Source organism: Myodes glareolus, chromosome 1 (genome assembly GCF_982192425.1).
Source record: "Myodes glareolus chromosome 1, mMyoGla1.1, whole genome shotgun sequence".
Lineage (NCBI taxonomy): Eukaryota > Metazoa > Chordata > Mammalia > Rodentia > Cricetidae > Myodes > Myodes glareolus.
Window position 1 is genome coordinate 130,960,688 of NC_142026.1, and position 15,135 is coordinate 130,975,822.

General features: G+C 38.6%; 1 protein-coding gene across 8 annotated transcripts in view; it reads left to right on the plus strand.

The window, feature by feature from the left end:
* The window catches only part of Scaf8 (SR-related CTD associated factor 8), a 170,843-nt gene that overhangs the window by 43,563 nt on the left and 112,145 nt on the right, over positions 1–15,135 (plus strand). For 7 of the 8 annotated variants that reach the window (XM_087912147.1, XM_087912146.1, XM_087912144.1 and 4 more), the window contains 5 exons: positions 2,028–2,181; positions 3,510–3,640; positions 7,841–8,017; positions 9,866–9,945; positions 11,425–11,542. In XM_087912147.1, coding sequence (XP_087768273.1) covers positions 2,028–2,181; positions 3,510–3,640; positions 7,841–8,017; positions 9,866–9,945; positions 11,425–11,542 — 660 coding nt within the window. The remainder of the gene's footprint in view (positions 1–2,027; positions 2,182–3,509; positions 3,641–7,840; positions 8,018–9,865; positions 9,946–11,424; positions 11,543–15,135) is intronic. The other variant, XM_087912151.1, reaches the window with a different exon arrangement.

Here is a 15,135-nt window from a genome sequence, read left to right on the forward strand (position 1 = left end):
AACATGCCCATCTAAAGTTTTTTTTTTTTTTCCTTAGTGTAGCAAATAGCCCTAGAATAGTAATTGCCGGTTCTTGGTCATAGAACCTTAATATTGAGTGTTGTGAGTCAGTTCATTCTGTGCTGACATCAAGGGAGCAGCTTTTACTAGTCTTAGTATGGGTTCAGGCGCCTGTTATTCAAGAAGCGGGTGCAACTGATGTTTATTTTTTTAATAGTAGAAAACCTTTAAGGTAAAAAAAAAAAGGGAGAGAAGTACAGTAAAACACTTGGAACATCCTTCTTTGTTGGGCATGTTCTTCTGCTTGCAGACCTGAAACTTCCAGGATCTGTAACCAGTCCTTCAACCAAGAAGACTCTTAAGTAGGAATCTCTGTGATCCCCAGAGTATGAGAGAGATCTGTGTAATCCAGTCTTTTGAAGTTTGTAATTCACTGGACAACTCAACAATTGAGTCAGTAAACTATGAGAACTAAGTTAGGATTTTATATGAACTCTGTTGGAGAAAGGTGAGAATTCCAAGTTAATTGACTTGATTGAGTAGAGCCGTGACTGATAACATCTAATAACTTTGCCCTCTAAGGGCTTGTGGTTAAGATCTGCACATGCTAGCAGCTGAGTCCGTGATTACAGTCACAGTTCCGGAAAAGAACAAGAAAAATCTATTATGGTCTCATTTTGTAAATGATGAAACTGAGGGTGTAAATGTTTATAAATTTATTGACACTGTTGACCTAGGACTAGGGTGAATGAAAAGTGTCAAGCACATAGGTCATGAATTTTATAGACTCTGCTTAAATGTGACATGATTGTGTGGACCTCCCCCACAATGGGACTTACCCTAAATACTTGGGAAACCCAGAACAGTGTGAGGTTAAAACACTGCATGGCACACCTGTGAGAGTGGGTTGCACAGTCTCTGAGTGAATGAATTGAATGCACAGCTGTAGTTCAGGGGCCTCTCAGAAAGAGACAAATAAATGATGGAGAAGGTGCGCATTTTATTTATTTTTGTAGAATAGTAAAGGACTCAGATTATTCTAAGTTGCCAAATAATGTAGAGCATTATTGATATAGAACATAATTCTTACCCTAAGGGCCAAATTGAATAATAACACTAGTGCGGTGTTGACTTTATTCTTCTAGGGAGAGAGTAGGTAGGAACAGTGGCGAAAGGACAGAGGAGGGCTGTGCTTCATGCTATGCATAGGGATGTTATTGCTGTTGGTTGGAAGTACATTTATGGCAAGGTTCTTAGCAGGAATGGAGTGTGGTGAATTGTCTTTTTTTCTTTTGGTCAAGGAGACATGCTGAACACAGGTGCTGAGCTATATTTTTTAAGTGGAGAAATGCCCTCTCTAAAATTATTTAAATAGCTTATAAAGTGAAATTTGTTAAGAGTCACATTAGGTGAGGACTTTGTCCTGAATTTACTCACTAGTTCAGAAGGTAAGCATTGTACGAGTCAGAGTTGAATTCACCTTTATGTATTTGTACATAGGATGTTGAGACAGGATAGATGTGAAGTGCTTGCTGTTCAGGCCTAGTGACTTCTTTTGATCCTGGACCCATGTAAAGCGGAGTTTTGGGGTAGTTCTGTTGGAACTGTGTTATCAATCTCCTGTGAATTGACATACAGGGAAAACGGAGCCTAGTTGTCACCCTGCTTACGCTAAGTATAGCTTTCATTTATCTTGTGTAGCTATCAGAAGTAGCTCCCCTTATTGCCTACAGTTAGGAATTGCAGAATGGTTAAAAGCAGTTTCAGGTTGGAATGTACCATAGAAGTAGTTTAATCTCTCTTTCCACTTGTATGCCTGAATAATCTATATAAAAGGAGTGTGCTAAGATTTTAAAGCAGAAAAAGTTGAATATAACAGAGTAGTTGAAAACAATTTTTAAGAAGGAATTTACCATAGAAATATTTTAATTTCTTTTACATCGTGTGCTCAATTAATCTGTGTGAACTGAGTTGTGCAAATGTTTTGAAAACAAAAAATTCACTGTCATTTTTCTTCATTCTTGTAGAGTAAAATAGTGAGAGTATTAAACTTATGGCAGAAGAATAATGTTTTTAAGAGTGAGATTATCCAGCCTCTTCTGGATATGGCAGCGGGAATTCCTCCTCCAGTTGTCACCCCTGTTTTGGCCAGCACCACTGCAGCCATGAGCAATACTCCAGGTGTGTATCTGTAGTGCAAACTTGGTGTCTGAGACTCAGGTCCTACTTATTACCCTGCCATTCCTGTGTAAAATGACAAGGTAACAGTTTAGAGCAATTTGTGACTTGAAGGCTTAGTGTGGTGGCAAATGCTTTTAGTCAGACAGAGGTGGAGACAGAGGCAGGTATATCTCTTTGAGATCATGAAATGAAATTAGTTTTGCTGTTAATCTAAAATTAGGAAATTTTGAAAATTGATTTTCTTGGTCTTCAGTCACCCCAAACATACATTTTGGAAACTGTGTTGATTACAGTTCATTTTTGTTTTGTTTTGCACTTCCAGGGATTGAATGCAGGGTTTTGCATAGGCCCAGCACTTCCACTGAGCCACATCTGCAGTTCTCAGGAAAGGTTCTCCTTATTTAGATTGTTTGTAACTCCTTAAACTTGTGTATAACTTAACTTGATGTTTACAGAAAATTTGGGGAATGTAATTTTTAAGAAGACCCAAAGTATTGCTTAATAAAGCCTAATTATCTCAAAAAGTTTATCTTCTTGGAGCATTAAAATGTTATTTTCAGTTTTACTCTGAATCCAACATTTTTGTTAACTTTTTGGTATATAGTTTTTGTTGTACACATGGCTACGAACAGCTTTGTATGTTTAAGTGACTTTTCAGCTAAACATGGTTTTATGTTATATAAACTCACAGCTTTTATCAGCAGAGATTATATGTTTTGAAGATTGTAGGCTTGTTGTTTCCTCCTGTTAAAGAAATTTCTGAGCCGGGCAGTGGTGGCGCACGCCTTTAATCCCAGCACTTGGGAGGCAGAGGCAGGCGAATCTCTGTGAGTTCAAGTCCAGCCTGGTCTACAAGAACTAATTCCAGGACAGCTAGGGCTGTTACACAGGGAAACCCTGTCTCGAAAAACCAATAAAAAAAAAAAAAAAAGAATTTTCTGAGAGGTCCCTGGTGATGCACCTCTTTAATCCTAGCAGAGGCAGATGGATGTCTGTGTTCAAGGCCAGCCTGGTCTACAGAGTGAGTTCCAAGGCTACAAACAAACCCTTTCTTCGAAAACCAAAAATAAATAAATAAATAAATGAAATTGCAAGAATTTTCTGTTGTAAATCTTTGATGACAGACTTCAATACAGTAATAGCTTGGTTTGTTTAAGACAAGTTTGAGCAGATCCCATGGGGGTAGAGTGGAGGCTTTATGTGGTTTTCAAGATGGAGGCAGTGAAGTGAAAATTTGATTATATTTTGTATTAATTAAATAAATCTTTCTACCTTTTCAAGTATTTACTTAATTTTTTGGTGTGTGTGTGTGTTATGTCTTTTCCAAGGAACCCCTGTGACACCTGTTACTCCAGCCAATGTGGTTCAAGGCTTACCTGATCCATGGGTATCTCAGATAGCAAACACAGACACATTGGCAGCTGTTGCTCAGATCTTACAAAGTCCTCAAGGTCAGCAGGTGAGCAGTCCTGTTATCAAGAAGGTTCAGAATGCATCATCTTCCTAATGTGTAGCTTCATAACATACCACTTTATTTTGTTGTCCTTTCCCTTTAACCATGGGAACTCTGCACTTGTAACTGCAGAGTTACCCTTGTAGTTTTCATTCAGTAATCTATCATGAACATCATCTTGTCATTAATGTTTGCTATGTAGTAAATACTTTTTGTATCAGAATACTGAGGTAGCACATACCTTGTGCCAACCATTGATAAATACCAATTGCTGTCCCACTGATAAACCCGGGCGCTTCCTGTTGTCATTGTAGTAGGAGCCAGTAGAATATGAGGTCACTGTAGAAAAAGTTACTGCTGTGTTGATTTAAACAGTGCTCTTGGAAAATGGAGGTGTCAGAGGAATGGTACAGTACAGTTGTGTAAAGGAGGGGTTTGGCAGCCTTGTTTGCCCTATTCCTGTGTTTCCTTCATTCTAAGTGCTTTAGAGTGTGTGTCTTTTATGCCATTGTTGACCTTAGTGGTAAATTCATGTATGTTCATGTTTTTTTTTGTACTGTATTAATTATATTATTTATTTCGATAATTGCGTGACTCCAGTTTGTTTCTAATATTGCTATTTTTAAGGTATTCTGAGATTATTTATTCCATCTTGAATAGTATTTATCCCTCCTTATACTAGTTGCTAATAGCAGCTTTTCCATTTTCATTTTCTAATCTTTACTGACAGTTATAAATTGTAAAAAATATACTGTGTGGTTTTTGTTTTACTTTTATTTTTTTAATTTTATTTCTTTGCTTATGTATTTGAGTGCTCGATTTGCATGTGTGCCTTTGTGGCAGAAGAGGGCATCAGATCCCATTATAGGTGGTTGTGAGTCACTATAAGGTTCTGGGACTTGAACTCAGGACCTCTGGAGAAGCAACCAGTGTTCTTCACTGCTGAGCCATCTCTAATCCCTATTTTCTGTTTCATTAACAATGTGATTGTCTGTGTTTATTAAGCAGCAATATGATATTCAATGCATATACAAAATTTGTAATATTTAGATTGGGATAAATGGCATATTTACCACCTCAGCTATTCATTCTTTTTGTTGTGAAAAGCCAAATCCTCTTTACTGGATGTGATAAAATAATCATTGTCAACTATAATGCCTTGCTTTGTTATAGAGCGTTAGTTAACAACAGGACTATTAAAGGGTTAACTACAACCTGGATTGTTTGCATTAGGGACTTCTTATAAAATCAAAGTAGTTTATTACTATAATCAGTGTTTTGTGTACATGCATCTAAGTGTGTGGAGGCCACAACTTGTATGAATTGATTCACTCCTACCATGTGGTTCCTGGGAATTGAGTAAACCCATGTCATCAGGCTTGAAAGCAAGCACCCTTACCCATGGGAGGTACCTCACCAGCTAGCTCTCTTAAGTGTTTGGTTGTTTTATGTGGTTTTAAAGATTTTATTTCATTTATGTGTATATGGGGAGGCCAGAAGAGGGCATTGGATCCTCTGGGAGCTGGAGTTACAGGTGGTTGTGACTTGCCTAACATGAGTACTGGTAACCAAACCTGAGTCCTGAAAGTGTGGCAGCTGCTACCACTGAACGTTTTTCAGCCCCATGCTTTGTTTTGTTTCTTAAAGGTGTTTGAAGAGCAGGAGTAGATATCGCTGCAATTGTAGTCTGCTCTATTCATCATTCGTGACACATTCTATTAAGTCTCAGACTATCCCTGTTGAATAGGTTTCTCTTCTCTTTTCAGGAAATGTGTTCTTAAATAGTAAATCTGATATAAAAGCTGTTGTCTTGGTCAGGGCTTAACTCTTGTGGAATTAATTGAGTGAGGATGAGAAGCTTAGCTAAAGCATCCAGCCTGTGAGGAGTTCTTTGTTCTGTTGTTAGAGTGTGACTGTTTCCTTTGCAGTACTCATGACTCTACAGAAGCAGGCCAGGCTTTTCAAGGATTTACGTGCTCCCCACTTCATCTGCTCTTGTGCTGTGGTAAACACTAACTGAAGCAGTTCGGGAGGATAAGGGTTCTTTGATTTTACACTTCCAAGTGACAGTCCGTCATTGAGGGAACCCAAGGCAGCAACCTGGAGTTAGAGACACCATAGAAGTTCCCTGCTCGTGTTCAGCTACCTTTCTTATACATCCCAGATCCTGTTGCCTAGGGATAACACACCCACACTTACCTGGGTTGACCTACTTCAATTAGTAGTTAAGAAAATGCAATTAAAGACATGGCCATAGACCAATCTGACTGAGGTAGTTCTTCTATTGAGGTTCCCTCTTCCCAAGTGTCAGATTGTTGACACCTGAAGGGGAATGCACCAGATGGGGGGAGATGCAAGTGGGCTTTGGTGAGAAATGTGCTCAAACTGGCGGGGGTGGGAATTTGTGGTGGTGGTGCCTGGTTAGATGTGGGGAAATACGAATAATGTAATCCCACACTAGCTTCAAATAGGGTATAATAAGAGGTTCTTTACTAAAGAGGAACTCATCACAAAGGGAAACAGCAATAGAATCCAACATCTTGGTGTGGCAAGCTAGGGGTGGGGAGGGAGAGAGCCAGTGGGCCCATGTCTTTTTTGATACCCCCCAACCTGGTCCAGCCTCTCAAAGGCCATTGGCAAATAGTGGTTCCCCATCAGACACCTAAAATCTAACTATGACATTCCACCCCTTGCTAACTTTGACATAACAAACACCAATCTAAACCATAACTTCTTCTTTGTCGATTGACTAAATCTTGCATAAAGTCATAGTATAAAACACACTACAACTTTAAAAGTCCCACAGTCTTAGAATTTAACACCTTGAAACCAGTGTCTTTAAAATCCTCAACTCTCTTCATTGTGGCCTCCTATAGTTTCCAAAATGCTTTGCTTGCTTTTTTATTCCAAGAATGAAGAAACGGTACGCAGTCAAACTGAAGCCAATATCCAGCAGTGTAAAAAAAGCTCGGTGTCTGAATCATTATCAGGGCTGACTCCAGAGTGTTAGGCAGTTCCATTTCTTGTCTCTGACATTCACAGACACACAGCTTGGCTCATAGACTCAGCCCAGCTCTGCCTCATATGTGCTTCTGTCCCTGGTGGACTTTGCACAGTCTTGGCATCTCTAGTATGCTGGGACCATCACTGCAACTGAGGCTACACCTTTGCCACTGGTCTTTCCTGACTTCTTCAGGGTCCCTGACCCTGATACTTAGTGTCACTCTTTATCTGTTTGTTTTTAGTTTGTGTGTATAGGTGTTTGCCCTCAATATCTGTGCACCACATCCTTGTCCCGTACTCTAGGCAAGTAATCACTTGCCTAGGCCAGAAGGGGGATCGGTCCCTAGGACTAGAGTTATTTATGGCTGTGAACTACCATATGCATGGCAGAAATTGAACCTGGGTCTTCTGGAAGAGCAGCCAGTGCTCTTAATTGCTGAGCCATTTCTAACTCCCACAGTGATGCTTTTCACCTTCTTTAGTGACTCCTTCAATCATTCAAAACCAGCTCCACGTGGGAGACAGTCTTTGCCAGATTGTCCACCAGCCACCTGGTGTGCAGCCTCAGCCCCCCTGATCATAAAGAAATACTTCCCAGATGAATTCTTTGTGACTGATTTTTCAGCCCCAGCTGTCCAGCCTCCATTGTCCCAGCAAAGAATATTTTCCTGTCTTCATGTTGTCCAACTTCTGCATATTTTCATTTCCATGTTAAAATACCATAACTAAAAGCGACTTATGGAATAGTTAACTGTGACTTGGATGTCCAGAGGGAGAAAATCCAGAGTGGTAAGGGAAGCGTGTCAACAGGCAACTACAACAGAAAGCTGGTCAGTGACGTTTTGTCACAAAGGAGGCCCAGAGATCACATTTTCAGCTGTGAACACAGGCAAAGAACGTGAACTAGAAGTGTGGCAAGGCTCTAAGTTCTCAGAGTCTGTTTCCACTCTCAGTGTTGTATTTTCTTCTTTGGCCAGGCTGCACCCTACCCCCACCCAAAAGTTGATAACCTCCCCAAACAGCACCATCATCAGGGGGCCTACACATTCAAATACTTTCGCAGATAAGGGGCATTTTTCATTCACACTGTCACACATTAAAAACACTTTCTCTGTAGGATGATAAAATTTATTGGATAAAAAGATTTATTCATAAAGACCCAATACCCAAAAAAAAAATTATGATTTTTTTTTTTTCTTCCAGCTTCAGCAGCTAATACAAACTTTACAGATCCAACAGCAGAAGCCCCAGCCTTCCATCCTACAGGCCTTGGATGCTGGTCTTGTGGTTCAGTTGCAGGCACTTACAGCACAGCTGACAGCTGCAGCTGCGGCCGCCAACTCGCTTACGCCCTTGGATCAGGGGGTCTCTTTCAACAAGGTAGTCTTTAAAAATACTGATGTTTTTATGTGAACTGGTAAACTTTATGTCATATCATTTAGAGTCCACTTTGTAAATTATAATTTCATAAACTTGTTGTGTGTGTTTTTGATAGCACCTTTATGTGTAGCGCATTTTGGCTTCGAATACACAGTCTGTTTGCCTCAGCCTCCCAAGTGCTGATTTTGGTGGTTTATGTTCTGTAATTTGACTTGATTAAAATAATCAATATTTGGAAGCTCAAAAGAAAAATTTTCTGTAAGTTCACATTACTGTATATTTTATGTTGAGGTTTAACTATGAAAAATAGTGTTTTTTAAAATTGAGGCTGTTTTATGAATATTTTTTTGTGTGTGACATCCTCTTCATGGTTGTCAGTTAGAGGTATATCTTGGAAGTACTGCGTGTGTATACACATAGGCACATACAAATGCGTCTTTTATTTTTTCTCTTTGATCTTTGCGGGCCTTCCACCCTGCTCCAAGGTAATCACATGGGGACTTAGTCTTCCTTCTGGATCCCCGGCCCTAGCTTGGCTTGTTCCTAGCTGTTCTTAAGTTACCCTGTCTGCCTTTTGTCCTTGGGCGTCTATCTTCTTCTAGTTCTGTATAGCTTTATTTCCTTTTTTTTTCTGTTTGGGTGATTGGCCCCTGGTGTCCTCTCTACTTTTTTCATCCTCCCTATAGTGATATTTCATTTGTATTTTAATAAGTAAAACCTAGAGGTTAGAACCAGTGGCTGGATGTTTTGCTTTTCTGAACCTCAGATTGAACCCCACTATCTGTCTCTTGGTTTTTATTAATTGTGCTACACCTCCCTCTTCTCTCTTATTTATTTTCTCTGCCTGTCAGTCCTGTTTATTCTCTCTTCTACCTAGCTATTGTCTGCTCAGCTCTTTATTAAACCAATGTGTTTTAGACAGACAAAATAACACAGTTTCATAGACAAATGCAATATATCTTTCCATCATTAAACAAATGCTTACAGCATTAACAAATGTAACTGACTCATTCGATGTTATTTCAGCTTGCATTCTACAACATGTACACATGCAATTTATTTTTATAGGAAAATCAGTATCGATTTCTTGGGTAATGATTTTATTTCTTGGATAATGAACCGTTTTGGCCAGTCACTTTTGATTTAGTTCTAGTAGGTAAACCACATTTTAACATGAAGTTTTTACTAGGACTAGTTAACAATTGATTATGGCACTAGATTTTTTTTTTAAGTTACAGTTATATAATCCTTCATTTTCCTTAAATACTGTTTTGTGAACTGGGCATGGTGGCACATGCCTTTAATCCTAACACTTGGGGACATAGAGGCAGGCAGATCTCTATGAGTTAGAGGCCAACCTGGTCTACAGAACAAATTCCAAGATATACCCAAGGGATATACCCAAGAAACCTCATCTTGAAAAACGAAACTTTTAGTATTTTTACTGGTTATGTCAAAATGGTTTTGCTCTATGATGATGAAGTAGTACTTCAAGTCCTCAGTCATTTCTGCACCTCTGGAGGAGCTTGAAACTTTATATGAATGTCTGTCTACACATACTTATGATAATGCTTAATAAGTAAATTAGGCACAGTGAAAATAGAAAAACTATAATATACTGAGACTATATGATGATTTCTCTCGAAAGAATCATAGCAATAATATTTTCATACTATTCTTGTGAATGAGAGTGAAATTGCACGGATAAATATGTGTAAGGGCCTGCTTTGTGTTAACAGCGCTCTGAAAGCATGCATAATGTGAAATGGCTCACAACACTTTTTTCCCATTATTCTGTGGTATCCACGTGGAAGCACTTTTTAATTTGTCTCTTTCTCTCGTCCATAGAAGTTGATGGATAGGTTTGACTTTGGGGAAGATTCTGAGCACAGTGAAGAATCCAAAAAGGAAATTCCTACTCCTCAACTGTAAGAATTATTTTTTTTCTTTAGAGCTGTATTTTCTTTTTCTTGTTGTTCTCAATCCTCAGTGGGGTGTTAACAGTCTAAACAGTAGGGGTGCTGTTTCAGGCTTTAAGCACCAAAATTATGGAGGGTCGTGGACTTGCTGTCTTGTTACCTCCCTGGATTATTAGAACTCTTTCGGATCTATACCTCTGTTGGCTTTAAGTAACTTAATTGTAAGAATATTTGTAATAGCAGGACTGATGCTTCTGCTGAAGTCTACTTCCAGAAATGGCAATTTCTGACAAATGCATTAGTTAGATTGGAATTATATGAGTTTCATTTATTTAAAAAAATGGATTTTGTGTTTTTATTTCAATTGTTGTACAGAATCCTGTGTTATGTGAGGGGATTTGTAAAGACTCCTAGGACAATGTGAGAGGAGGGAAAGATGACTGACAGAAGCATTTGGGACCCTCATTGAAACAGAGCGTATTATATACATAAAATACTAATACATCCTTCTGATACAGGGATTCTCCTTAACAAAGTTTAAAAGTAGTATCTTAATGGAATTGGGAGGGCTGGTTAAGGTCTTGTAGATGAAGGAGCTAAGCAGTTAAGAATTCCTTAATAGTCTGGATGGTATAGTCCCTGCTTTTCCACCTTCCGAGTAAAGAGCTCATGGGACTCTTATTGTCACACGCCGTCGTGTTGAACTGAATCCCCTCATTTCTAGACACTAATTCAAACCTTGTGTTTCGAAGAAAGGAAATAAATTGACTCCATTGTTTTAAGACATGGTCTTACGATATTTGAAAATAGGTTTTTTTTTTTTTTTGACTACAGATGATGTACTCTTTTTTTTTCAACTGTTTCAAGACTTGTCACCATTTTGCCTGCCCATTTTGGGGTGCCCTCTTTTTTTCGTGTCTTGCCCATGGCACTTAGAAGTCCAGCTGTATCCCAGAGTATAGTTATAGTAGATTTTCTCTTTTATCTAGTACTGTCTGTTACTGTTACCACGCCTAATACCATGATGACTTTCTAAAGGGAGCACACTGTATAAAATTCATGGGGAGTGAAAATTATGGATTTTGCACATACTGATTGATAGACCATTTCCTACTGTCTCATGGTTAAACATGAGTTATTACCAAAACCCCCGAGTTATTAAAAATTGGCAATGTTTATATACTTATACCTTTTTTGGAAGTGTTTTGAGACTAATTTCTATGTACAGCACACCCATGTGTGCAGCATGAGGCAGTGGTGTCAGCTCTGCAACACAGCATCTCTAGGGTTTGTTTGTTGAAATATTATTGAGTATATTTCTCTTCCACTGTATTAATGCTCCAAAATACTACATTTTGGGTCTTAGTATTTTATAAAGAATGCAGTGTAGTAGAGTACACTGTGTCAGTGGTGTTTCATGTCACCTTTGATGAAACACCAAAATGGTGCGTTTTAACTTGCATCTCCTCCCTTTGTTTCTCATTTTAGTTCTCATGTTTCCGAATCTGTGAACAACTCCATCTTCCATCAGATAGCAGAGCAGCTGCAGCAGCAGAACCTGGAGCACCTGCGGCAGCAGCTTTTGGAGCAACAGCAGCCCCAGAAGGTCTGTGCCACTTGCAGTTATTACTTTCTGCAGATGGGCATTGTGTGGGACACTTGTGTAGTGAACATTCTCAGTCTTTGCAACTGTTCATTCGGCTTTGTTTTTTACCAGCCACTTCATGTCCTTGCTATGGTATTTCCCTTCTAATACCTTTGTAGCTATTCCTATCATTAAAAAAATGTCTTCTGGCAGTGTAGTGAAACCATGTTATAGAAATGAATTTCATGATACTAGAGGGGGAATAGAAGCCAAATGTGGGGTTTGGAGTTGCCTCTTAAAGCTTGTTTTTTTTTCTTTCTGCTCTACTTCCTTGTCTGGGAAGGTAATGGCAATAATGATGATGGTAGTGTCCAAAGTAGATTACTATCTTGAATTTTAAAAATTTTCCCTACAAATACCATGTCATAGGAGCCTTATTGCACATAGGAGAGCCATATTTATACTTAATTTTTATGAAGTAGGTACCATGACTCCCATTTTACTCCAAAGCAAGTTGAAGTGTAGTGAGATAAAAGACCGAATGCTAAGTATACAGCTATCTGATCAGTTTTAAGGCATACCTTTACTTTGTGCATAGCTAAGAAGTTCAGTCTAACCAATGCACAGCACCCTCATGTCATTTGGAGAGAGAAAAAAGGTTTCACTTTAGAAGTGATAAAACATGTCATGCTATAGACAAAGATTTAGTCTTAAAAACATACTTGTGACCTTATTAGAAACATTTCAGTTTGCGCCTAGTTATTAAAAATAATATTAGTCACTTGACGGTGATGGTGCATGCCTTTAATCCCAGAACTCTGGAGGTAGAGGCAGGTGGATCTCTGTGAGTTCAAGGCCAGCCTGGTCTACAGAGTGAGTTTCAGGACAGCCAAGGCTACACAGAGAAACTCTGTCTTGAAAAACCAAAAAAGAAAAGAAAAAGCTGTCATTCATGAATATAAAGCAACCTACTGATATTTGTGTGACTATACATTTTTACGCAAGTGATACATAATAAAGACGGACAGGAAGTGGTTCTGCCTTTAGGTAATGTAACCTTTTTTTCTAAAGAAGTACAAACATTTGTAGAAATCCATGGCAAAATTCGTTCTATAGTCTCTTTAATAGACTTAAAAATGCAGGATTCTGGGAACATGGAAGAAGACTCAGTACTTGTGGTGTTTAGACCAGTTTGAGACACAGCTGGAACCTGAGCTTGACCTTGTATATGTAAACAGTTTCTGTGAAGGATTCCAGGGGTACTTGCTGGGCCTCATGAACATGGATTGATTTGATGAACTAGTTCTGACTGAATTGGTATAAGTAAGAGTCATTTTTTTTTTTTTGTTAAAGTGATATTTACTGGAGAATACAAAAAGATAACAGTTGGAGTTAGTGTCAGTCAGTCATAAGGTACAATAACTACAAAGATAACAGACAAGAGGTGGTGCTTTCTCCAAACAGTAGAACACTCTGAGTTGTCTTACATCACTCTTACTTCTGAAGGTTTAGTAGAAATAGCAAAGTCAGGGCAGTACTCTTGGCACAGGGAATTTCTGAGAATTGGAAGGAAGCAAGTCTGAATAATCTCACCAACCAAAACAAAACTACTTAGTCCATGCAATAGTTTCAAAAATAAGCCACATATGCTAATAAGGTCCCTTTAAAGAAATAGCAGTTAAGTCTCCATTGCCCAAGTTTTATCTAATGACAAAAGATGTGGTAAAGTCGGAACCAGACAAGCAATCCTTTGCTAATGTGTCAAGTGCACAGTGAGTATGAAAGTGGCACACTTAATGAGCAGGATGCTAACTTGGTGGCAGGTATATACAATAAGTTATGCTATTCAAGATGGGATGAGTGATAACTCAGTGTTTAAGAGCACTTACAGCTTCTTTCAAGAGGACTGGAGGTGGGTTCCTAGCACCTGTATTGGGTGGCTCACAACTTCTGTAACTCCAGCTTTAGAAGACCATATGCCTAGGATACACATGTGAGTTTGCTTGCACACTTGTGCGTGTGCACACGCACATATGCACACATGTAAATCAATAAATAATTTGGGGCAGTGGGCGGTTCCAAGGCAGGATTTCATTCTATTGCTCTGAATTCACTATGTAGACCAGACTGGCCTTGAATGCACAGATAGCTACCTGCTTTTGATTCCCAAGTGTCAGGATTAAAGGCATGTACTGCTCTGCCCAGCTCTAAATTAAATGTTTAACAAAAATAGAATAAGCTCAGTAGAAAAATTAAGCACTTTCACTAAGATTAGGTCCATATAACTCCCCTAAGATAGCGCTGCCCTGCTCTTTGCAGGTCAGCTTCAGCTGCGGTGTGCAGTGAGGCCCAGGTCCTAGGAATTAGAAGGTGAACACTTTAAAGGTTTAAGAACATTTGAAAAACTATGTTTCTAATAAAAATATAATCAGAATTATGAAAGATTAGAAACCTTATCATAATGAAATGATTTCTCTTGTCTTGAGTTAGAGTTTTATGATTTTGCTGATTATTAGGAGAATCAAAAGATGTTACCAGAGCTATACCACAGGATGAAATGCTACTGGTAAGATCTTAAAGGACCCTTTAAAAGATTTAGCTTACTAATGATGAAGTATTATCAATGGGATGTCTGAAGTGGTATAATTCACTTTGTTTCAGAATGTAATGGAGCTGGGCATGGTGACACATATCTTTAATGCCAGCACTCATGAGGCAGAGGCAGGTGATCTGTGAGTTGGAGAACAGTCTGATCTACATTGCTGGTTCCTGAGCAACCAGGGCTGCATAGACAGACCATGTCTCAATAACAATAGCGAAAAACCTAGAATGTACTGCCAACAGCAGAGGTGACATGATGAACTCTGGGTTGGGTAGCACTGCTTTGTGGTAAATGAATTGCTGTTAGTAAAGTCAAATAAGTTTTAGGATATTGATTATGTGGAGCTATTGGATTTGTGTATTAGATAAATATAGTTGGTGTAGCGTGTGGAATGTTCAACATCTACATGAATGCTCCCAACAATTTACAACTCCAGTCCCAGGAGATCCAGTGCCCTCTTCTGACCTTCTTGGGCACTGCATGAATGTATTGTCCAGACAGACACCCAGGCAAAGCAGCCATTATTATAAAGTTAAGAAAAAGAAAAACAAAGTTTATACTTACTTATTGCATTTTTGGTTTTGTTGTGATTCAGGAGACACTTTTCTGTCTGTTCTGACTTTTTCTTAATGTATATTTATCAACTTTGAAATATCCTGTTCCTGGGATACTAAGGGACTTAACAGTTGTTGTTTAAAATTCTGCCCTGAATTTTATGATGCCATCTTTTCTTCTACTTTTAAAATGCACTACTCATAAGAGCAGCATCCTCTAAATTTCCTAGTAAACAAATTATTATGCCAGTTGGTTTAATGTAGCTTAAATACTATAGAAATCCCAACTTTGCATTAAAATAGCTTAGTATAAAATGGTGTATAAAATATCTAAATATACTTAAGATAGTGACTATATATTACCACACTGGTAATTTGCATTGAGAATGAAATGGAGGAAAACCAGATTTCAGATTGTAGACAATATAATGACCTTATATTTTTTAAAAGGCATAGTG